At 39.9% G+C, this 25,279-nt stretch overlaps 1 protein-coding gene across 1 annotated transcript in view; it reads left to right on the top strand.

Annotated features, from left to right (window-relative positions):
- ADCY8 (adenylate cyclase 8) overlaps window positions 1-25,279 on the top strand; it is a gene marked incomplete at its 5' end in the record, with an annotated part of 226,442 nt that overhangs the window by 77,578 nt on the left and 123,585 nt on the right. Inside the window, one exon of the mRNA XM_008065444.2 lies at window positions 20,929-21,087. Within this exon, the coding sequence (XP_008063635.2) occupies window positions 20,929-21,087 (159 nt within the window). The remainder of the gene's footprint in view (window positions 1-20,928; window positions 21,088-25,279) is intronic.

Here is a 25,279-nt window from a genome sequence, read left to right as displayed (position 1 = left end):
AGAAGAATATGAACAAACAAGTCTTGGTAAGTATCTCTCGGTTCATCACATTTAGATCATCTGCCCACTTTATCGTAACACATTTATCCATAACTCTTTGCTATCATCAAAATGTGCTATAAAAAACACTCATGTGAACAGCTTCTTCAGGTCTTTATTAGTAAGAAGGTTCCCATGTCACTTGAAACTTAAATAACTTTATACTCCTTTCTGATCTAATAAGTCTTTTGTTATAAAAGTCCCAGACATAAACTCAAGAAGAGTAGAAGGAAAGATAATAGTCTTGTCTTTCCAGACAAAAACACAGCAAATATCAGATGTGATATCCACTTAAAGGGAGAGGTTAGTGCACTCCAGTCTGGGTGACAGAGTGAAACTCCAACTCAAAAAAAAAAAAAAAAATCACACAGAAACCTAGAGCAGAAAAATACAATAAATAGAATGGAAAGAAAAAGCAATAGACAACAGCAGAATTGACTAGGCAGAAGAAATTGCAAAGGCAAAAACAGGTTATTTAAAAATACACAGTTTTAAAGGAAAAAAACAATAAATATACAGTTAAAGAAAAAAGAATAAAAGTAAATAAAGCTTATAGAGTTTATTTACTTTTGGAAAAGCAGGATTTATTGAGAGGACAGCAAAGCTCTCACAGTAGGAGGGGACCCAAGGGGATTGCCCAGCTTATAAAATTTATGGGACAACATAAAAAGAGCAAATATTCAAGTCATAGTATTTCTAGAAAAAAAGATAAAAAAAGGTAGAAAGCTTTGTGTAGAAATAGTAAAGATCTCCAATCAGATTCAGTTCAAATAAGACTAACCAAAGAAATAATATGATAAAACTTTCAAAAATCAAAGACAAAGAGATTATCCTGAAAACATCAAGAAAAAGAAGAAAATACCTTATATGGGAGTCCCAATATGTCTATCAGAATTCTCACCAGAAACCTTATGAGCCAGGAGAGAATTGGATGATATGTATATTCAAAGTGCTAAAGATGAAAAATCTGCCAAACAAAAACATTGTGCCCAGCAAATCTGCCCTTCAGAAATTAAAGAAGGATAAAGACTTTCCCTGCCACAAAAAAAGCTGAGTGAGTTCGTCACCACCAGAACTGTCATACAAGAAATTCTGAAGGGATTTCTTCTGGCTGAAGGAAAAGGGCACTAATGAGTAACTCAAAAACATCTAAAAGTATGAAACTTATTATAAAATTAAGCATATTCTAATATTGTAAAGATGGTGTGTAAATTACTTATATCCTTATTTTGAAGGCTAAAAACAAACTTATTAAAATAACGATAGCTACAATAATTTTCTGAGAAATATTCAACATTAAAAATGTAAATAAGGACATAAAAAATGCAAAATGTTGTGGGGGGAGTAGATTAAAAGTGTAGGATAGGGTTTATGTGTATGTATGTTGCCAAAGTTAAGTTGTCATCAGCTTAAAATAACTTGTTATAGCTATAAGATATTTTGTAAGCCTCATGGTAATTATGAAGCAAAAACCCATAGTATACACAAAGAAAAAAAGAAAGGAATCAAAATATACCACTACAGAAAATCACTCAGCCTTAAAAGTCAACAAGAGAAGAATAAAGAAATAAAGGATATGGAAAACAAGGAAAAGGCAATGAACAAGCTTTAACAAATTTAAGAACATTCAAATCATACGAAATATTTTTTGTGACCACAATGGAAGGAAGGAAGTAAATAATAAAGATAAGAACAGAAATAAATGTGAAAAAAAAGACCAGAAAAAGTAATTAAAAATCAACCAAGCTAAGAGGTGGGTTTTTTTAAAAAATAAACAAAATTGACAAACCTATAGCTAGGCTAGGAAAAAAGAGAGAAGACTCAAATAAAATCAGAAATTAAAAAAAAATACATTACAACTGATACCACCAAAATGCATATGATCATAAGAGACTATTATGAGCAATTATATACCTGTAAATTGGATTGCCTAGAATAAATAGATTATTTGATTCATACTACCTACCTGAATTATAGACTGAATTATGAAGACATAGGAAATCTTAACAAACCATTATCAAGTGAGGAAATTAAGTTAGTAATATAAAGTCTCCCATCAGAGAAAAGCCTAGGACCTGATGGATTCACTGATAAATTCTATCAATCATTTAATGAAGAAGTAACACCAATTCTTCTCAAACTTTTCCAAAAAACTGAAGATAATACTTCCACACTCATTTTATGAGACTGGCATCATCCAGATACCAAAGCCAGAAAAAGACATTTCAAAATAAAAACTACAGAATAGGCCGGGCAAGGTGGCTCAACCTGTAATCCCAGCAATTTAAGAGGCTGAGGCGAGAGAATTGCCTGAGGCTGTGGGTTCAAGACCAGCCTGGACAACTTGGTGAGACCTCATCTCTACAGTAAATCACAAAAACTAGCTGGGCGTGGTGGCGTGTGTCTGTAGTTCCAGCAGCTTGGAAGGCTGAGGCGGAAGGATTGCCTAAGTCCAGTAGTCAAGGCTGCAGTGGCTGTAAGTGTGCCAATGCACTCCAACCTGGGCAATAAGAGTGAGATGCCAACAAAAAAAGAAGTACAGAATATACTTGATGAACACAGATGCAAAAATACTCAACAAATACTATCAAGCCAAATTCAACAGCACATTAGAAAGATCATTCACTATAATCAAGTAGGAGTCATTCCAGGGTTACAAAGATGGTTCAACACATATAAGTCAATAAATGTGATCCATCACATTGACAGAATGGAGAAACTCGTGATCATTTCAATAGATGCTGAAAAAGTATCTGAAAAAATTTCAGAATCTTTCTTAATAAAAACTCACAACAAATTAGGTAGAAAAGGAATGTATCTCAAAACACTAAAGGCCATGTATAACAGACCCAGAGCTAGCATACTTAACAAGAAAAAAAATAGGCCAAGCACGATGTCTCACACTTGTAATCCCAGCACTTTGGGAGACTGAGGAGGGAGGATCACTTGAGGCCAGGTGTTCAAGACCAGCTTGGGCAACATAGCATGACCCTGTTTCTACAAAAAAAAAAAAAAAATTAAATATTACCCAGGTGTGGTGATGAGTACCTATAGTCCCAACCACTCTGAAGGCCGAGACAGAGGGATTGCTTGATCCCAGGAGATCAAGGCTACAGTGAGCTATGATAGCACTACTGCATCCTCTTCTCTAGCCATAGATGACTTCTTTAGTTCCTCAAATTGCCCTCCCCAAAGCCAGACAGAGTGATGTCTTGTAATCCCAGCTACTCAAGGCTGAGGTGGGAGAATTCTTTGAGTTCAGGAATTCAAGGCTGTGGTGAGCTATGATTGTGCTGCTGCACTCCAGCATAAGCCATAGAGTAAGACTCTATCTCAAAAAATAAAATAAAAAGGAAAAAAATAAAAATTGAAAGCTTTTCCTCTAGGAGCTAAACAAGACAAGGATACCCACTCTTGCCACTTACATTCAATGTAATACTGGAGGTCCTAGCTAGACCTGTTAGGCAAGAGACAAAAATAAAAGGCATCCAAATTGGAAAGGAGCAAACTAAATTGTTCCTGTTTGCAGATGACATGATCTTATATATAGAAAACCCTAAAGGCTCCACCAAAAACCTATTAGAATTAATAAGCAACTCAGTAGATGTGTAGGATACAAAATTAACACACAAACTAAGTAGCATTTCTATATACTAACAGCAGACTATCTGAAAAAAGTCAAGAAAATAATTCCATTTACAATAGCTGCAAAAATTAAAAATACTTAAGATACTTGGTTAAAATTAACCAAGGAGGTGAAAGATCTGTACAAGCAGGGCTCAGTGGCTCAGCCTGTAATCCCGCGCCTTTGAGAGGCTGAGGTAAGTGGATTGCCTGAGCCAGCGGGTTCAAGATCCGCCTGGGCAGTGAGACCTCATCTCTACAATAAATCAAAAAAAATCAGCCGGGCATGGTAGCGCATGTCTGTAATTCCGGCTACTTGGAAGGCTGAGGCGGAAGGATCACCAGAACCCAGCAGGTCGAGGCTGCGGTGGCTGGAAGCGGCCACTGCACTCCAGTCTGGGCGACAGAGTGAGACTCCAACTCAAAAAAAAAAGAAAGATCTGTACACTAGAAACCAGAAAACATTGATGACATAAATTCAAGGAGATACAAATAAATGGAGCAATATCTCATGCTCATAATTGGAATAATTAACATTGTTAACATATCCATACAATCTAAAGTAATCTAAGGAGTTAACACAATCCCAATAAAATACCAATTACATTTTTTACAGCAACAGAAAATAATCCTAATATTTGTATGGGACCACAAAAGACCCCAAATAGCCAAAGCAATCTTAAGCAAAAAGAGCAAAGCTGGATGCATCATATTTCATGACTTCAAAATATACTACAAGACTTAGTACTGGTGTTAAAAAAGAAAAAAATGAACAAAAGTGCCAATGGAACAGAATATAAAGCCCAGAAATAAATCCAAGCACTTACGGCCAACTGATTTTTGGCAAATAAACCAAGAATATGCACTGGGAAAAGACAGTCTCTTCAATAAATGGTGTTGGGAAAACTAGATAGTCACATGCAAAAGAATGAAAGTAGGCTTATTATACATTATACACAAAAATCAACTAAAAAATGGATCAAAGACTCAAATATAACTTCTGAAACTATGAAACTACTTGAAAAAAACCATAAAGGGAAAGTTTTATGGCATTTGTCTAAACAATGAGTTTTTAAATATGACCCCAAAAGCACAGTTAATAAAAGCAAAAATAGACAAATGAGATTACATTAAATTTTTTAAAAACTACTACATAAAGAAAATAATCAACATAGTGAAGAGAACCTACAGAATGGGAAAAAAATATTTGCAAACTATACATCTTATGAGGGATTAAAATTAAAATATATAAGGAGCTCAAACAGCTCAATAGCATGAAAACAAATAACCTGATTAACAATATGCAAAGGACCTGGACACACATTTCTCAAAAGACATCCAAATTGCCAACAGGTATGCCAAAAAAATGCTCAACATCACTAATCATCAGAGAAATGTAAATAAAAATCACAATGTGATATCGCCTGAAACCTTTTAGAATAACTACTATCAAAAAAACAAAAGATACCTGTTGGTGAGGATGTGATGAAAAGGAAACTTTGCACACTGTTGATGAAAATGAAAATTAATACATTCATTATGGAAAATAGTAGCGGTACCTCAGAAAATTAAAAATTGAACTACCATATGATCCAGTAATCCCACCACTGGGTATACATCCAAAGGAAATGAAATCTGTATGTTGAAGAGCTACCTTCACTCTTATGTTTATTGCAACACTATTCACAATAGTTGAGATATGAAATCAACCTAAATGTCCATCAGTGAATGAATGGATAAAGAAAATGTGGTGTATACATACACAATAGAATAATACTCAACCATAAAAAAGAATGAAGTGGCCAGTCACAGTGGCTCATGCCTATAATCTCAGCTTTCTGGGAGGTGGAGGCAAGAGGATTACTTGAGTCCAGGGGTTTGAGACCAGCCTGAGCAACATAACCTCGTCTCTACAATAAATCAAGAAATTAACAGGGTGTGGTGGTACACGCCTGTGGTTCCAGCTACTTGGAAGACTGAGGCAGAAGAATCGCCTGAGCCCAACAGGTTGAGGCTGCAGTGGTCATGGGCGTACCACTGCACTCCAGCCTGGGAGACAGAGTGAAATTCCAACTCAAAAAAAAAAAAAAAGAAGAAGAAGAAGAAAGGCCTGTCATTTGCAGCACATGGATGAACACAGTCATTATGTGAAAAGAAATAAGCCAAGCATAGAAAAGCAAATACCACATAATCTCACTCATGTAGAATCTAAAAAAGTTTATCTCACAGAAGTAAAGAGCAGAATGGTGGTTGCCCAGGTTTGGGGTAGTTGGGATGTGGTTGGGGAGATGTTCATCAAAAGATACAAAATTTCAGCTACGCAGGAGAAATAGTTCAAAGGATCTATTGGCACCATGGTAGCTGTAGTTAATCACATATTGTGTTCTTGACAAATGCTCAGAAAGTGGATGTGATGTGTTCTCACCACAAAAATGATAACTAAGTGAGTCATTCATATATTAATTAGCTACATTCAATCATTGCACAATGTATATATATCCTTCAAAACATCTTGTTATGCACAGTAAATACTACAATTGTATCTGTCAGTGTATACAGATTAAACATAAAAATATTTTTAAAAATACAAAGTAGGCAAGAGTCGAGCAGTCAAAAGTACAAGTGTGAGGGAACATTGGTCTTCTGTCTTTTACTGAGGTATTTACACAGTAGCCTTTTTTTAAAACTAAGAACCAAAGTTTTGTTTTGTTTTGTTTTCCTGGAAAAAAAGTCATGAATAATAAGGCCTTCTAGCGGTTAAGCATGGCAAAAGTCGTGTGTGTGTGTGTGTGTGTGTGCACATGTGCATGTATATTTGTACATAAGTGTATATAAATGTGTGTAGATGTGTGGTACGTATGTGTTGATATACGTGTGTATATGTGTTCATGTGTGAGAGAGAAGCACTGAAGCAAGTCTTGGTGATTACTACCATTTTAAATTCAAATAGTGGGATTAGTGCAAGTTACACTGTGGCTTTATCCCACAGGCAAAGAGAAGTCCCTGACTCTTTAAGTAGAAAAGTGATGCAGTCAGATCTGGATGTCAGAAAGGTGACTGTGGTGTTGGATAACTCTCTTTCCTGTTGACACTGGATGAGAAGAAACAGAGGCTGAGGGGAAGGAAACTGGATGGGAGATATTTTCTTACCAATCCAGGGGGAGAGAAATAAGGATCTGAAATAGAGCAGCAGCTGTGAAATATAAAGGAAAGGATGATAATACACCAAAACTGAGACCCTGAGAGTCACCCAAGAGACAATAGATGACACAGAACATTTAATTAATCAAACATTTACCATGACAATTTACTTATTTTTCAATTGACAGTACTCCAAGAATTGCAGACAGGTTTCTATTTTATTAATGTTACAATATGTTGCTGGATATAATTTTGCCAAAGATTCCCTGAAAGAGTGACAGTTGTACCATCAGGTGACTTAGAGGGAACATACTGTGTGAACAGGACAGAGGAAGGAAACCCTTGACCTGCAGCAGCAGACCTAGTCTGTTTCCTGCCTCTTCTTGTTATTACATCTGAGGCTATGGTTGGGTAACTTGACCTAGAGCCTCCACGGCCTCTTCTGTGAAATGGGAATAGTAAGATCCCAACTTCAGAGTGTTCTTCTGAAAATTCTAATAGATAACATCATGTTACCACCGTAGAAATATTTTTCATAGAATCTTGCAAGTAGGATTGAGTTTCGATACTAGAAATTTTGACACAGTCTACAGAAACCTATGGCTTTACCATGGCTTCCCTTCTATACTAGTAAAATAATGATAGTCACTTGGGTTTATTGAACACTTATGATATACCAAGCACTGAGTTAAATGTTTTACATGCATTGGCTCATTAGGTCCTTATAACAATTCTAGGAGATAGACATAGGTCATAGGCAAATACTGAATAACTGAGTATGGCTGAAGCATACTAATCACAGTAGTCTAGAGTAGCCCATCAGAATGAATGGCGGTGATAAGTAAACAGTACAGCTATAAGGGTTCATTCTAACTAACTGATGCTCTGGAAATAGGTTCCTACACTACTAATGAGGAAACTAGAGTTAACAGAGATTGTATAATAGCATAAACCTGGGTTATACAGTCATAGTTAGTGGCAGCATAAGGGCACCAATCTGAAACTGTCTGACTCCAAAGCCATTGGTCTTAATCATTATGGCATCCTGCCTCCCAATTCCAGACTTGTGTAATTGCTACTGATGCCTGAAATCTGCCATCAATACTCAAAGAATCAACATATATCTTACAAAGTCCCAAATACATCTATAATATGTTAGCAGAACTGATACTGGGAGAGTAAAATGTCAGTAAGCATCCGAGAATAACAAGATAATAAGCCCTAATCAAGAGAGCCTCATAGTAGATTCATTTTACCAAAAACACTTGATTTTAGAAGCATAGTATTAGCTAGATAAATGGCAAAAAGAGATTGAATATAATTTTATCTCCAGTGGAGCATTGAATATCATCTTATGCATGTCTGTTCATAAAATTAAATTAATTAAAATAGGCTTATATAATAGTTTCTATTACATAGATTGAAAAGTGGTTCCAGGTGGCTTCTCTTCACACACCCTGTGTCTATTTTGGGGAGTTTCAATAGCTCAGAAGTTAACCAGCGTTAACACCCGGCTCCGTTATATGCAATATCTTTATTAATGATCTACAAAAGTGATTTTAATGAATCTTAATGAAAATTGCAGAGCCCGGTCTTTTCTGTGCAATTGCTAAAAAGTCATAGGAATGACACAGAATGCCAAGTAGTAACTGGCTTGTCCCCAACAGTTAATTAGAGCAAAGGGCTAATCCTTGTGGCAGAGTTGCCCTGCCAAACAATATGGCAGGACAAAGAATGATAAACAAGAATTATCTTGTTTTCATTTGAGGCAAGAGTGTCCAAGCCTGCCTCTCATTCTTTTTCTTTCTTTTTTCTATACTTTCTTTCTTTTCTTTCTTTCTCTCTGTCCCCTCCTTCTCTCTCTGCCTTCTTCTCACCCCTTCTTCCTTTTCCCTCGCCTTTTTCCTTTCTTCATTTCTCCCTAAAGCCACTTTTCCTCATCCTATTCTGTCATTAAACACATCATTTATACATCATTAAACACATCATTTATGAATGTGTGAATGTCATTAAACACATCATTTATACAACATTTAGAGTGGTTTTCAGTACACTTCCCCCAAATATTTGTAATGGTGAAAATGGACTATATCTAGTAATAATAGTTGATAAAGCTAATATCAATAGAATATTCATCATGTGCTAGGCACTATATTAAGTAGTCTTCCTGGCTTACATCACTTAATACCAACAGCCCTATAAGGATCAATTTTCCAGTGAAACTAACTCTTATAGAATTTTCAAGAAAACTTCTGACCAATGACATACAGTTTATAAGTGGCAGAACATAGTTCCTGAGCTGTGTTTACCTGTATTAATCCATTTTCTATTGCCTTTAACATATTATCTGAAACTGAGTAATTTATAAAGAAAAGGAATTTACTTCTTACCATTCTGGAGGCTGGGAAGTCCAAAGTCAAGGGGCCACATCTGGTGACAGCCTTCTTGCTGGTCCCAAGGAGGCACAGGGTATCTCACGGCAAGGGAACTGAGTGTGCCCACATGCTGGCCCAAGTGTCTCTTCATCTTCTTATAAAACCACTAGTTCCCCTTATGTGATACCCACTAGTCTATTGACCCATGAATAGGTTGATCTGTTCATGAGGGCAGACCCCCATGATCCAAACACCTCTTAAAGGCTCCAACTTAGCCGGACTTGATGACTCAGTCTGTAATTCCGTGCCTTTGGGAGGCTGAGGTGAGTCGATTGCCTGAGCCCGTGGGTTCGAGACCCGCCTGGGCAGCGAGACCTCATCTCTACAATAAATCAAAAAATCAGCCGGGCATGGTAGCGCATGCCTATAATTCCGGCTACTTGGAAGGCTGAGGTGGAAGGATCGCCAGAGCCCAGCAGGTCGAGGCTGCGGTGGCCAGGGGCGACCACTGCACTCCAGTCTGGGCGACAGAGTGAGACTCCAACTCAAAAAAAAAAAAAAAAGGCTCCAACTTTCAATACTGCCACATTGAAGATCAAATTTCCAACACATTCAAACCATAGCACCATCTGACTCCATAAATGTCCAAAGATATGGAAGTGGTTAGAGAAATTCTGGCATATCTACAAAATAGGAGAATGGATAACCATTAAATATCATGGTTGGTTTACATTAATATTCAGCGGCATAAGAAAAGGCTTGCGAGTTTTAAAAAGTATACACAGTAGAATGCACACACGCACATTTAAAGCAACTGCAACTTCTTAAAAAATTCATTTTTACAAAAAAAAAGACATAAAGCTCTGCAGTGGAAATTGGGTGGTTTTAATTTTCTTTATTTTTTTCTGTATTTTAACATATTCAGAAACAATTGTGCATAACTGATAAAATGAGAAAAGGAAACATTATTTCAACAAAGACAAGAAGCTTTGGGAAGCAAGGATGAGCAGGAAGGCGTTTGTGTTAGAATTCTCCAGAAAATCAGAGCCAACAGAGTATGTGTGTACGTATAGAGAGACATTTATTTTAAGGAACTGATTCAGGCAATTGTGGAGGCCAGTAAGTTCAAAATCTGCAGGGCAGGCTAGAAGGCTGGACACCCATGGAAGAGAAGAAATTGCAGCTGGAGTCCAAGGACAATCTGGAATCAGAATACCACCTTCCTCAGAAGACACCAGCAGTTTTTCTCTTAAGATATTCAACTGACTACATAAGGCCCACCCACATTGTGGAGGGTAATCTAATTTCCTCCAAGTCTACTGATCTACATGTTCATATCATCTAAAAAATACCTTCATTGCAACGTCCAGACTGGCGTTTGATCAAATATCTAAATGCCCATGGCCTAACCAAGTTGGCACATAAAATTAACCATCACAGAGGCTTCTGCAACAGCATAGAATTAGAATATGGAGGAGTTAAGACAGTTGTCAAAAAGTAACAAAAGCATTTTTAATTAATTAGATAGGTGACCAGGACCTTTGGATGTTTGTGAACACAGAAGTCTAGCATGACCAGAGCTGTCTTTCACTTTTAAATGACAGGATCCTCACCTTTGATGGGGTTGTACTGCATCAACGTCCTTGAATAAGTGTATTTTGGCCCTAAATAGAAGGCTTCTCCCTGTGTCCCTGGCACAATGTTTATTCGTTGATCCCAGCATTTGTGCAACACAGTTCTCACACTCACAGTTTTAACCCAGTGATGCTTCTGGTAAGAGGTCACGTGATATAATGGGGAAAAGCTGCTTAAGATTTGGAATTCAGGAGAACTTGGTTCACATTCTACTTCCAGGAATATTACATGTGGCGTCTCCATTTCCTTCTCGGAGAAACAGAGGATAATTGAGCTGATTTTGGCTCACTGTCATAGCAGAAGCAATCAGGGCACAAGGTACAAAGGCTTCATTAAGGACACAGGAAGCAGATTGGGTCTATTATGCCTCCCTCTGGTCTACTCAGAGTCCCAAGTGAGTTGCAGTGGTCTCCTTTGCCCTACAGAGACAGAAATCCACCAAGTCATAAGCCTCAAAAGTAATGTGCTGAGGCCAGCCCCTGCCTGTTTACAAAAACCAATTGTTAAACGTGCAAGAATAATGCAAGCCAGTTGACCTCAAACTGGAAGCTTGAAACCAGCCATGATAGGAGTATTTACACCACAGAAATTGACAAACACTTCAAATCGGGATCTTTTTCCCCCGGAGGGACAGCTTAACATTTACCAACACGACAGGAGGTCCCATCCTCAAGCACTGCACTCAGTCTTCTGCAGGATGGAAAGAGGCCACGCCAGCAATAGAGAAAAACCCCACTACATATCAAGAAATTCTTGTTGTTACAGAGCTACATTCAAGCTCTCCCTGTATCTATGTCCCAACACCTGACCTGTAGCCAATCACAACATACATTATGTGTGTGCACATATGAGCTGAATTAAATCATGCATCCACAAGCCTCTGTATGTAAACCAGGGTCCTTTAAGTGTCTGGGTCATGGTAGAAATCAGCAAGAGGGCTAGATGAAGGTTTGCTTGAAATCACCCCCTATTGTGACTATGAGAAGCTGATTGGCCATATGGAGCTTTGTTTCAATAGAGAGCATCTAAGGAGACTTGTTTTGTGGAATATACTGTGTAACACACATTTTCCATAACACTGGATTGGAAGTGGTTCCGCTGAAAGAGTTTGATCCTAGTTCATTAAAACAGTGATCTGGAAAATTTTGCTTTATAGTGCCTAAAATAATTTTGAAAGCTACACTCCTTGCACAACTCTAAGCCGACATCCATATTTGCATCCTAAACTTATCCTTATTTTTATTGAAAGGGAATAAAATATATTAAATAATGTGTAAGATGAACTAAATTAAGAATTATCTATTATAATAATATATATTTTATAATTTTTTTAAAATAGGTTTTACTATCTTATCTAATAAATAACACTGCTGTGGACTGACCTTTGTCCCCCCTAGAAATCACATGTTGAAACCCTAACCACAAATGTGATAGTGTCTGGAGATAGGCCCTTTGGGTGCTAACTAGGTTTGAATGAGCTTATAAGGGTGAGGCTCTCATGATGGGATTAGAGCCCTTATAAGACACCAGCGTGCTTGTTGGCTTTCTCCTTCCACCTACAAGCCAGGAAGAGGGCCATCACCAGAACCTATCCATGCTGGCACCTGGATCTCAGGCTTTCAGATTTCTCTTGTGTATGCCACCCAGTCTCAGGAGTTTCATTATGGTAGCCCGAGCTGACTAAGTCACATCAGAAAATCAGAAAAAAACTCTTATCTCTGAGTATTACTCAACATATTTTGCAAACTGTGGTGACTGTACAAAACATTCGAGTTACGTTTAAGAGAAACTATGTCCCCAAAACACAATGTCTGGGGTTTTCAGGGAGGCAGTGGGGCTAGTAGGAGGCCATCCTCCATGGCTAAAGGCAGTCTGCGAGGAAATGCTGAATGGTCCCAGCTGTGGGCTTATGAGTCTGCCAGGAAGGTAGGATAGAGGGCACCTTGGAAAAGGAAATGCACTGAACACTAGGGAACATTAAGAAGGGGAGGGAGAAAATGAAAGAGAATTTTAAAAGGGTCGATGGGTGTCCCCCACCACCGCCCCCCCCCACACACACACACACGCAAGTGACCTAGTCTGCCCAGCCTTGAATTAGCATCACTTCAGGAAAGAAGTTGTCCTAAAACAGGCTTATTGAACCAGCTCCCTCCTGTGAGCTGGTTCAACCCTGCTGTTGAATAGGAAGGTTATGTTAGGTCTCCCCCATCACCGTTTCACTCCCAGAAGCAAGAGGTTAACGTTGAAGGGATTGCCAGATGCAGCAAAGTGTCCAAACAGCATTCAGCTTGGAGTGTGGCATACTTACCAGCTGTGTGATCTTGGATGAATGATTTAACCTCTCTGGGTTCCAGCTTTCTTAACTGTCAAATAGGAATAAACCACCTGGATGTAAGTTCCATGAATGCAGAAATTGATTTGTGTATTTGGTTCACAGCTGATGTCTATAGAGTTCTTCAACAGACACTTGTTGAAAGAATGAATAAACAAGCTACATACGCAACCTAGGGTGGTTGTTAAGGAGGAAATGAGATTTTGAATGTAATAAAAGGTCTGACAGAGAAGACATAGATAATTGGCCTGTCTCAATTATTCAGAGCCTCAGAACCCGCCTCTGTAAAATGAAAATTTATACGTATAGGTATCTACCTCTCAGAATCTCTGTGGCTGTCAAAATGAGAATGTGAATTGGGAAGCACTTTGTGAAATCACAGCTTCCATGCTAGGATAAGTTCATGGCTTTCAAACTTTTTAAGAAGCAGATGGACCCTATGTCTTGTAAGGAAGTTGGGTGTTGGTAGTCCAGTACAGGAGACAGAATGGATCAGGGTTGAAGACACTATGCTGGTGTCCCCAACCCACAGTGAGTCCTGAAGTACCCTCAGCCCTCAGAGATCTCAGGAGATGTCCAGGGGGAGTTTAGTAAGAGTCCACTGGCTTTGAAGATTAATTTGTAGAGACTGTGTTGACTTCATATCGGACTGAGTCAGCTCAGACCCCAGTGATTCACGGACTTCTTCTGTACTTCTTTTCAAAGAAACCATGCAGGGTCGTAGAAACAGACCAATAGGTTTAGAATCACATATACCTTGGGTGAAATTTTAGCTATTACTCCTATATCTATACGACCTGAAGTCATGACCTTCTTGAAGTTTCCTCGTTTGTAAAATGGTGCTGGTAATAATACACTCAGCTCTGCCCTATTGTGAAAAAAAGATTCCACACCTGCACAAAACACCCTGCACGGTGACCATAGCTGTGATCTTCATAACCAACTCCCTTGCCTTTTCTTTTTTTTCTGGAATGTTTAAGGGCACTGTTTCTTCCAGGTAACTGGGGCCCAACTAATTCTGACTACTCTGCAAGTTAGTTCGTCCTGGTTAGGCCACTTTAGGTCTGATAACTGCCTGGTTGATATATTAAATGAGTTGGTGGAAGCTATTTCTCTGTAATTAGAATAGACCCAGGCACAGTTGTAGGAGAAAAAGGTAAGTAGAGTGACCTATTCATAATTTTTTTTTTTTGAGTCGGAGTCTCACTCTGTCACCCAGACTGGAGTGCAGTGGCCGCTCCCGGCCACCGCAGCCTCGACCTGCTGGGCTCCGGCGATCCTTCCGCCTCAGCCTTCTGGGTAGATGGAACTACAGGCGCATGCTACCATGCCCGGCTGATTTTTTTATTTATTGTAGAGATGAGGTCTTGCCAAGTTGCCCAGGCGGGTCTCGAACCCGTGGGCTCAGGCAATCCACTCACCTCAGCCTCCCAAAGGCGTGGGATTATAGGCTGAGCCACCGAGCCTGGCTCATAATTTTTTATTGGTCTGATTTAACCGGTGTTATTGAAAGTTATCACTAATGAAAATTAGTAGAAGTTACTATTTTTGAGCATTCAATATGCACCAGGCTAAATGTTTATATACTCATACGGTATTTCATGAACCCAACAAACAGCCCTACAAGTCCTCTTCCCTATTGCACCTGAGAAAACTGTGACTCTGAGGCTAAAACAGAAAGCCTGAGACCCTCAGCTAGCAGGTGGAGGATACTGATTTCACATCCCAGCCTGCTTTAATGCAGACTCTATGCCTCTGTGGAGTTAGGGAAACATGTCATCTGTTCTAGCTCCTACAGTCAGCAGGTGGTAATCAGCATTGAAATTCCTGTTTCTGATCCAAGACCTGAGAAATTGAATATTTCTTTCTTTTTTTTTTTTGAGTTGGAGTCTCACTCGGTCACCCAGACTGGAGTGCAGTGGCCACTCCTGGCCACCGCAGCCTTGCCTGCTGGGCTCCGGCGATCCTTCCGCCTCAGCCTTCCGAGTAGCCGGAATTACAGGCATGCGCTACCACGCCCAGCTGATTTTTTGATTTATTGTAGAGATGAGGTCTCGCTGCCCAGGCGGGTCTCGAACTCGCGGGCTCAGGCAATCCACTCACCTCAGCCTCCCAAAGGCGCGGGATTACAGGCTGAGCCACCAAGCCTGGCTAAAGTTGAATATTTCTTATCCCACAGACCAAACTGCACCTCTGCTGAGGTTAGTCCCTTTATTCATCCATTTACTTGACAGTAGAGAGAATCTAATTTGTGGATCAATGACTGCTACTGGGTTATTCTCCCTGTCTTTCCTTCAGCAATGTCTATGGATTGATTCATTAGCTAAAAAGAACCCTTCAACACATTTGAATAAAAAGAAAAATTCGAAGTTTCTTCATCCTTTCCTGTACAACTATAATATTCATCCTTAATAGTTCAATTAAAAGAAAAAAGATGTCTTCCTTCTTCCGCTTGCCAATGGGTGCATTACTTGTCTTCCACTATATGGAGCTGCAAAGTATTAATCATTAAGTGTATTTTTATTTAAGACAAATTTTAAATGGAAATCTACCATGAAAAACAGAGAGTGGACCTGCTCCATTTGAAGGGAGAAGGTCTGGAGGGTCGCCTCTTCCTCCCAACTGAAGGATCCTGAGTAACCTCTATGGTTCTCCTGGGACTCTTTGATCCATCTTGGGACAATGCCAGTCCTGTGAGGCCAGAAAGCCACTGAGCTTCGTCCATTCGTTTCTTAAATGCTTTGAGCAGTGACTATTCCTATGTGTGAAGCGTTGTGCTAAGTGGGAATAACAGGTGGTATCCCTGCTCTCTGGAACCTCAGAGTGTGTGAAACAGAAAGAGAAGGTGCAGATGTTTGTAATGCAGGTGCTATATAGTCGCTTTCTCTTAATTTGTGGCTGATTATGCACAGCAAAGCATCTCTGGGACTCTGCTCAGGAAGAATTGAGCAAGTCTTAACTCAGAGCAGAACTGCCTCCATTTTGGTTTCAAGAATGCCCAGAGCAGTACTACGCAGCCATAGAATATACAACCACGTCCTTTGCAGCAACATGGATGCAGCTGGAGACCATCATTCTAAGTGAGCTATCACAGGAGCAAAAAGACCCCTGAATACCACATGGTCTCACTCATAAGCAGGCCCTAAACCTTGGACATGCGAGCATAAAAGTGGGACCAGCAAACACTGGAAACTGCTAAAGAAGGAATAGAGGAAAGGGGAATAAAGGGTGCATAACCACTCATTGACTGACATGTCCACCATCAAGGAGAGAGAGGACTCATTAGAAGCCCAAACCTCACCTGGACACAATTTCCTTATGCAGCAAATCCTCACATGTATCCCACAACTCTAAAATAAATTTAAAAAATAAAGAAGGCCCAGAGGTTTCCCCCTCCCCAAGAAATGATCTTGAAATACATTGTGTGTGTTTGTGGTTCTTTGCAAGCACGAGGTAGCCTTTCCGAAGAGGGTCGATATCTGTAAATTATTAATTACTCTGACATGGTTTCATTATTAGTTTTTATTTCAGTCAAATTCCAGACAAAATAAAATGAATGAGAAAGAAAAAAAAAGCTGTACCATTAAAAAAAAATCTATCTTCTTGTTAAGATCTGTGTATATAGAGGAAAACAAAAGATCTAAATGTCTCTTCATTAGGATTGCTCCAGTGCATTTCCTGTGTCATGTTAATTGCCTAATGGCATTAGCGCCATGTGCTGTTTAATAGTCCCTCACCATTAATTGGCAAAGCACTTTAACATCCGTTATCTCCTTTGGGGCTCACAACAGTTTTGTGAGTGAAGCAGTCAGGTAGAGCCTTATTTTACAATTGAAACTCAGGGTCAGATCAAGCTATTTGCCCCCGATCCCACACCAAGAGCTGCACCTGTGTTGCAAAAAGCATGGGGTTTTTGCATGCTTTGAGCACTGACTATACCTATGTGTATAGGTATAGTCCCTATACCTGTTGAGTCCCAGAGTCCTGCTTACAGGCTCCGTGGCCATGGGAAAACGTTTTTGCTTTCCTGGGCTGGAGTTTTTTCGTAAATGATAGGCAACCAAGTATTTCTTAGTCTCTGCCAGGCGCTATTTGAAACTCTTTACAAATATTTATTGGCTTCATCTGGATAATGCTATTATTATTGTCAATATTTTATAGGTGCAGAGATTGAAGCATCTATAGAAAAGTAAAATAACTTCCTAAAGGTCGTAAAATGGGCAAAATGCAAACTCAGTAGTCTAGCACTGAAGTCCGTGATATTAACCTCACACTGCAGTGATGACCACATAATAAGAAAAATGCAAATGGAGACGAATGATTGTGCAAGAGAGTACAGTCCTGATTATGCTGAAGTATCAAACATCCCCAAATCTCAGTGGCTTAAAACAGTAAAGATTTCTTTTCCATTCACATTTTATGTTCATTATGGGAGAGTTAAGGGGATGACTGGATACCGTACACTTCATCCTAATTCAAGGAGTCTGGTAAAGAAGGTTCCATCATGAGCTCTTTCTTTGACTGATGGTGTATTCAGGAAATGCTTTTTTTTTTTTTTTGGAGTCAGAGTCTCACTCTTTCTCCCAGGCTGGAGTGCAATGGCATGATCATGGCTCACTATAGCTTTAAACTCCAGTGCTGCAGGAATCCGTCCACCCTCCTCAGCTTCCTGGGTAGCTGGGGCTACAGATACACACCACCATGCCCAGCTAATTTTATGTGTGTGTTTTGTTTTGCTTTGTTTTGTTTTGTTTTGTTTTGTTTTAAAGAGACGAGGTCTCCCTATGCTGCCCAGGCTGGTCTCTAACTCCTGGACTCAAGCAATCCTCCTGCCTGGGCCTCCCAATGTGTAGGGATTATAGGTGTGAGCCACCATACCTATCCTGATGGATGCAGGAGAGAAGAATTCTAAAAAGGAGTTTGGTAGATAAGACTCTTAAAGCCGCTGCCCAGAAGTGACACATATTACTTCTGCTCACATCTCATTGGTCAAAAATAACATCAGGCAAGTGGGGAGGGCAATCCCACCATACACTTGGGTAATACAGTAGTGGTCATGGTTGGTGACAGCACAGATGGCCACTCTCAGTAACCTCCCTCACAGAAGCTCATTGGGAAAGTGTGTCAGAAACGGACATGCTTTTCAGGCTCCTCTCAAGTGCTGTATGCTCTTTCTTCTCTTGTTTGGGTTTTTTGTTTGTTTATTTGTTTTTTCTTCAAATGGTTCCCACATTGTCCGTGTTGTCCTTTCATTGTCAGTGGATGTAGGGTACTATATACTTTTTAATGTAAAAGTTAAAGTCAAAACAATGACCCAGAACCTAGGAACTTCACCAGCGTCAAGAATGACCACAGTCTTTCGTTACAAATGTGTATTCTAATGATCGTGGCTTGCCTTTCTGATATCTAATTTATTTTAATATTTCCATATTCTCAACCCAATTTAAATTTACTTTCCTATATAAATAACTTTGCACTACCTTGCAACTTGGTATGAACAGAGAATGTAGTGATTCAGTTGAATACATGGAATCCTTTATTCATTTGTTCTTTAATGAAAGGAAAGAATCGTCTTTTAAGTACGGCTGTTTGAAAGGCATGATGATCCAGGCTGTGAGAGATACAAGGATGACTCAGACAGGAATATTGTCCTTAAGGGGCTTACTCTCTTGATCAAAGAGCTTAGATACGTAGGAACATTGATGGAGGGTATCGGACACCCATCCATCTACCTACTCAGTAAACATCTATTGTCAGACACAAGACAGGGCAAAGTTCTTACCCTCAACTATTTTAGAGGAGACTGGTGATTCTAACACATTGCCCTCATTATTATTATTCACCCAGGATGCAATTAGAACACAAGAAAGTTCACGAAATCCAGACTGGAAAATCAGGGAGGCTTCTTGGCCACAGTTACACCTAAGCTTCACCCTAAAAGATGAGCAGGAGCTCTTCGATTGAATAAGGCCGTGGACATTCCAAACTGAGAAAGCAGCATGGACCCAGAGAAGGAAGAAAGAACACAAGGTTTAGACAACAACCTGTTGCTTGAAAGTCTGGTGTCCAATGTGTACATTAGAATTGAAAGGAATAGTGGAGGCATGTGATAGATCACAAAGGATTTTGTGTGCCAGGCTGGGAAGTTTCAATTTTATCTTGTAGGTCAGTGATATCTGAATATTTTAATTCTCTCACCTTTATCAACAAAGCTATATGAAGATATGTAATAGCTGATAAAATTGTATTTATTTTCTATTCTATTAATTATATTTATATGTTTTAAACATACTATAAAATACACATGAAATATGGATTTTAAAGGACAATGATGACATCAATCATATATTTTTATTTAATTACAGTACACAAATCTTCCTGCTTTCACCATTGCCTAGAGAGAGCAATGGGTCTGAGCATAATTCTTTTTTAAAGAATCTTAGCCGGGCTCGGTGGCTCAGCCTGTAATCCTGTGCCTTTGGGAGGCTGAGGTGAGTGGATTGCCTGAGCCCGCGGGTTCGAGACCTGCCTGGGCGGCGAGACCTCATCTCTACAATAAACCAAAAAATCAGCTGGGTGTGGTGGCGTATGCCTGTAGTTCCGGCTACTTGGAAGGCTGAGGCGGAAGGATTGCCGGAGCCCAGCAGGCGAGGCTGCGGTGGCTGGGAGCGGCCATTGCACTCCAGTCTGGGTGACAGAGTGAGACTCCAACTCAAAAAAAAAAGAATCTTAACTGTGATATGATAATGCAAAGGTCAGATTCAAAATTTAATTTATTTCTATACCTGGTTTTAATGGCTAGCAGAACTAAATATGTTTTATAAATATATATCTTATATACATACACAAAAATATTTTTTAAAAGGCTTTTCAAGATAAATAATAAAAGGTGTAAATGGAAGTTCTAATATCTTATTTCTGCATCTCAAAAGACGACCCAACTCAGCCCTGGGATGAGATCACTACCCTAAGAAGCAGAAGGTCAGAGAAAAGTGATGGAGGGATGAATTCACACTTATGTTTAGAAAGAGCCTCTGGTAGCCCTGAATAGTATGGAAGGAGATCGGGATGAGGTAGGAATTCAGACTGAGGCATGATGGTGACCTGAACTAGACTGCTCAAAGGACAAGCAAAAAGGAAACAATCAAATTTTTGGTTGAATATGGAATGTGTAGCGAATCATCTATCCCAGGTTTGTGCACGATTGGGTGGAAAAAAGTGCTGATGCCGGTCCCTGAGACAGAAGTTACATAGAAGGTATGGGAATAAGGTTTATAAGATCCCATAAAAGGACAATTAAAAGGCTAGGGGGGTGTTCAGAGGAGAAAGCGAATCTTTCTGGTTATTAAAGAAACCCAGAAGGCTTCATAGAGGAGGTGATCTTTATTTTTTTTTTTTTGAGTTGGAGTCTCACTCGGTCGCCCAGACTGGAGTGCAGTGGCCGCTCCCGACCACCGCAGCCTCGCCTGCTGGACTCCAGCGATCCTTCCGTTTTAGCCTTCCGAGTAGCCAGAATTACAAGCATGTGCTACCACGCCCGGCTGATTTTTTGATTTATTGTAGAGATGAGGTCTCGCTGCCCAGGCGGGTCTCAAACTCGCGGGCTCAGACAATCCACTCACCTCAGCCTCCCAAAGGCGCAGGATTACAGGCAGAGCCACCGAGCCCGGCTAGGAGGTGATCTTTAAACGGGCAGGAGTTGAATTTACGGAGTAGGCAAGGGACTGTCAGAAAGATACTCACACTGACCTTATGCATATGTCTACTCACCTATGTCGGCAGGTATGTGAGGTCAAGGACAAAGCATGATGTTGACATGCGGATTGGAATCCACTCTGGCTCGGTGCTGTGCGGTGTATTGGGACTGAGGAAGTGGCAGTTTGACGTCTGGTCTTGGGATGTGGACATTGCAAACAAACTCGAATCTGGAGGAATCCCTGGGTAAGCCAAAACAAAGCTCTTTTTTTTTCTTTTCTTAACCCTTGTCAATTGCTCACTTTGCGACCGTGGGTTTCTCTATGCAGAATTCAGAGGTATAAGTCTAAGAAGCAATTATTTGGAAGGAGACCAGACATTGAAACATCGTACAATAGCCGGGCTCGGTGGCTCAGCCTGTAATCCCACGCCTTGGGAGGCTGAGGTGAGTGGATTGCCTGAGCCCACGGGTTCGAGACCCGCCTGGGCAACTTGGCGAGACCTCATCTCTACAATAAATCAAAAATCAGCTGGGTGTGGTAGCGCGTGCCTGTAATTCCGGCTACCCGGAAGGCTGAGGCAGAAGGATCGCCAGAGCCCAGCAGGTTGAGGCTGGGTGACGGAGTGAGACTCCAACTCAAAAAAAAAAAAAAAAAGAAACATCATACAAGTACTAGTTCCCAAAATCTATTAAAATGCATCAGAAGCAGCAAGAATGATGGGATGACAGTTAGGTGTTCAGGTCTCTGCCCTGCATACTACTGGTTCTTAGACTTGGTTACCCATTGGAATCATTAAAGGAGCATTTAAAAATTGCTTGTGCCCAGACCCCATGCCAGTTCATTTAAAGCAGAATCTATGCAGAATCTATTTTAAGTTCTCTCATTGATTCTAACAGGCACACAGGATTAAGACCCACTGACTTTCTAAAATAACCTTGGGCTCAACTCAGAAAATTCAGGATCTTCCTTGAAAATTCAGCTTACCACATCTGGCTGGCAAGATAGGTTGATATAGAATCCCCAAAGGTGTTAGTGGCCTGCAAAGGCCAACTGAGCCTTGAAAAGTGGTTTCAATATTTTGTTTACACAGAGTAGACCCAACAGGGATCCAATATCAGATATACATGAGTCAGTGAGTTGTACTGACTTTCTGCAGCCTCTCTTTCTAAGAGATGATGGATGGATGGATGGATGGATGGATGGATGGATGGATGGACAGAGAGATGTAGATAGATAGATAGATAGATAGATAGATAGATAGATAGATAAATATAAAGATAGAGATAGAAAAAGCAGATAGTACACTTACATATATTCCTTTCCCTAACCCCTAGACCTGTCTTTGGAATCATAGATCTCTCTTGTATCTGCCATCATTCTTTGCAAATTGTATTGACTATCAGGTAATAGATATCATGAGAGAAAAGAAAGAGGTGGAAGAGGTGAAATTAGAAAAACTAGAATTCCCATGATGCATTCATTCCCCCACTCATGTACACTCTGTTGTCTTCAGCACATTATATATAGCAGGAACAGCACTTGGAATGTGATTTTCAGGGTGAACTTTGCTTGCATCACTCGTCTGTGTAATCTCAGACAAGTATCTCACTTCTCTAAGTATCACTTTCTTCCCTGAAGAATGAGAGATAATAAGACTTATGATGCGCTTCCTTGTGAGTTTATTTCCCTCTTCCATGAGAATTTGTTTTCTCGCCTGCTAAATGAGCACAGGTCACCTCAGAAATCCCCTCTGAGGATTATCTGAGACAAGGTGTCAAACACTTTGTACACTGGGCAAGGAAGATCCTAGGTCAATTATTATTCTTGGGGGGATCCTTCATTGCCTGCGGTGTGCTACCGCTGTTTGCCGCACAGATTTAGAACTAAAGTAAGCCTGATGTGTCTTACATCTTTAAATGCTTTAGGACTTTCCTACGAGTATCCAACTGCTAAATTTAAACAAACTTGACAGCCAATCTATCTATGTTTCCAAGCCTGTGTCTTAAAAGCACAGCTGAGTGGGGAGCTATCCATATACTCAATGGCTTCCCTTTGCAGACCTCAGAATATGCTTTCAAGGCTTGTAAGATACTGCTTTGACATGTGGAAGCCAATTTAGCTATTGTTCTCAATCAAATTAAGAAGTGGAAGAGTAACTGAGTTGAAATCATCACATGAAGAAACAGAAGAGTGACTGCGTTTAAATCATTTTTCACACCCTTATTTTTGATACCATGAGTCGTGAGCTTGAACCGTGAGTTTAAAACTTACTGCTTATAAAAGTTGGGGCAAGTTTCTTCATCTCCTTGCCCAGTCTCTTCACTGTAAGTTTGGAGTAAAAACATTACCAACCTCAAAAATTTAGTTTCGAATGTGATAATGCCTATAAACCACTTTGTCTTCTATAAAGCGTCCGGCTCCGCTTAGCCATGGGATATTGCCAGTGTGCAGAAATGCAGGCATGCCAAAACAGGCCTTAAAACTCTCCATGATTTGATGTTGTTTTGGTTTATAATTCCCGGTTGTTTTTTATGATTTTGCTCTTTAATCTCATTGAAACTTGGGTTTCTAGAGTGGCAGTTCTCAAACATCAGCATGTGAATCCCCTAGAAAGCTGATTAAACCATAGGTTGCTGGGCTCCACCCCCAGAGTTTCTGATTCAATATATCTGGAGTGGGACCAAAGACTCTGCCTTTCTAATAAGTTCCCGGGTGATGGTGATACTGGCCTTGGCATCACCCTGAGAACCACCATTTTTGAGCTTTTGTTAAATGATACAATGCTCATAAAGTCCTTTCTCTTGTGCTCAGTAAATATTAATTGTGGTTGTCATTACATTGGTTACCGTATGATATAGCTACAGGGTCTTAGACCCTGAAAACAGAAGTTCTTGTGTCTCAATCCAGCACTGCCACCAACTACTAATATGATTCTGGACCAAATATACACTCATTGTTTATGGACCAGTTTGACCAATTGCATCATGAGAAAAAGAAATGCCTATCATCTAGGGTTACGGGAAGAATGGAAATCATATGAGCTAAACTGTATAGTCAAGCATACAGTGATACCTTTGGCTGTAAGATAACATTCATGCAAAATAAGTGTTACACAATTGTTAGATCTTATTTATTATCATGACTATTTTTTATTATGTCCTGGCATTAAACATTATCAGAAAACGTTGGGTTTACTTGACATTCAGTATAGGAGAATATTGTCTAAAACCCAACTCACTTCCTTCAAGGGAAATGCACTGGACAGAAGCTCATCTAAAAATGCCTTGCCCCAAAACAAGTTAGCAGCAGGGATGAAAAGAAACATTCTAAATCCCAGTTTCTGTCAAAACATTTAACTGTATATTGATTAGAACTTCAACACAAGAATCAGTAATAAGTGAAGGCAAGGATGTCTTTCACTACTGGAAGCATAATATTGATTTAGTATGTGCAAATATTAGTCTCCCTGCACATTGACAGCAGAATAATGAAATGTAGAATGCAGAGAAAATGCCAAATGGAGTTGGTATTTAACTTAATTATTTTACAGAAAATCAGCCATCCTACTTTACAGAACCCTTCTGGGGGTTCATTTTGCCCAGAAGAAAAGGTAACTTTCCAGCCTTAACTCCGAGCTTGATCTGAGTTTCTCAAATCACTGGGTCTTCTACTTCATAGAAAGTCAAATGATTTGTTATTCTCCCAGGACAACATATTGAGTCCATATATATTAACAAAATGCATCTTGAGAATAGTTTGTCCTCATTCAGCACATTTCTCCAGAGAGCTCAGATATCTTTCACACATTTTTAGTATCTTGCACTTGAAATTAATGACTACATATGAGGAAATGTATTTAGAAGATGTGGAGAACATACCTTAAAAGACGAGGAAATGATTGGTTTGTGGTTTCTGGTTTTGTTTGTTTGTTTGGTTGGTTTGGGTTTTTTTGAGTTGGAGTCTCACTCTGTCGCCCAGACTGGAGTGCAGTGGTACGCTCCCGACCACCGCAGCCTCGACTTGCTGGGCTCCGGCAATTCTTCCACCTCAGCCTTCCAAGTAACTGGAACTACAGGCACACGCTACCACACCTGGCTTAATTTTTTTTTTGATTTATTGTAGAGATGAGGTCTCGCCAAATTACCCAGGTGGATCTCGAACCCGCAGGCTCAGGCAGTTCACTCACCTCAGCCTCCCAAAGCGCAGGATTACAGGCTGAGCCACCGAGCCTGGCTGGTTTCTGTTTCTTTACATGTCCTTTTCAGTGAGCTATGCTCTCAGAAAGGAGAAATTTAACAGAATGGGCTAGAATGGTGAGAGGAGGGAGCAGAGATAGTACTAAAAGTACAATGCATTTTTTTTATTAATCAATATTTTTTATTATGGTTTTGTGGGGTACAGTTAAGGGTTAGGTGTACAATTACATTTCATTCAGG

The sequence above is a fragment of the Carlito syrichta genome, unplaced genomic scaffold (genome assembly GCF_000164805.1).
Source record: "Carlito syrichta isolate Samal-C Ts95f unplaced genomic scaffold, Tarsius_syrichta-2.0.1 Scaffold308355, whole genome shotgun sequence".
Lineage (NCBI taxonomy): Eukaryota > Metazoa > Chordata > Mammalia > Primates > Tarsiidae > Carlito > Carlito syrichta.
Note: the sequence above shows the minus strand (reverse complement) of the source record. Positions and strands in the feature narration are given on the sequence as shown.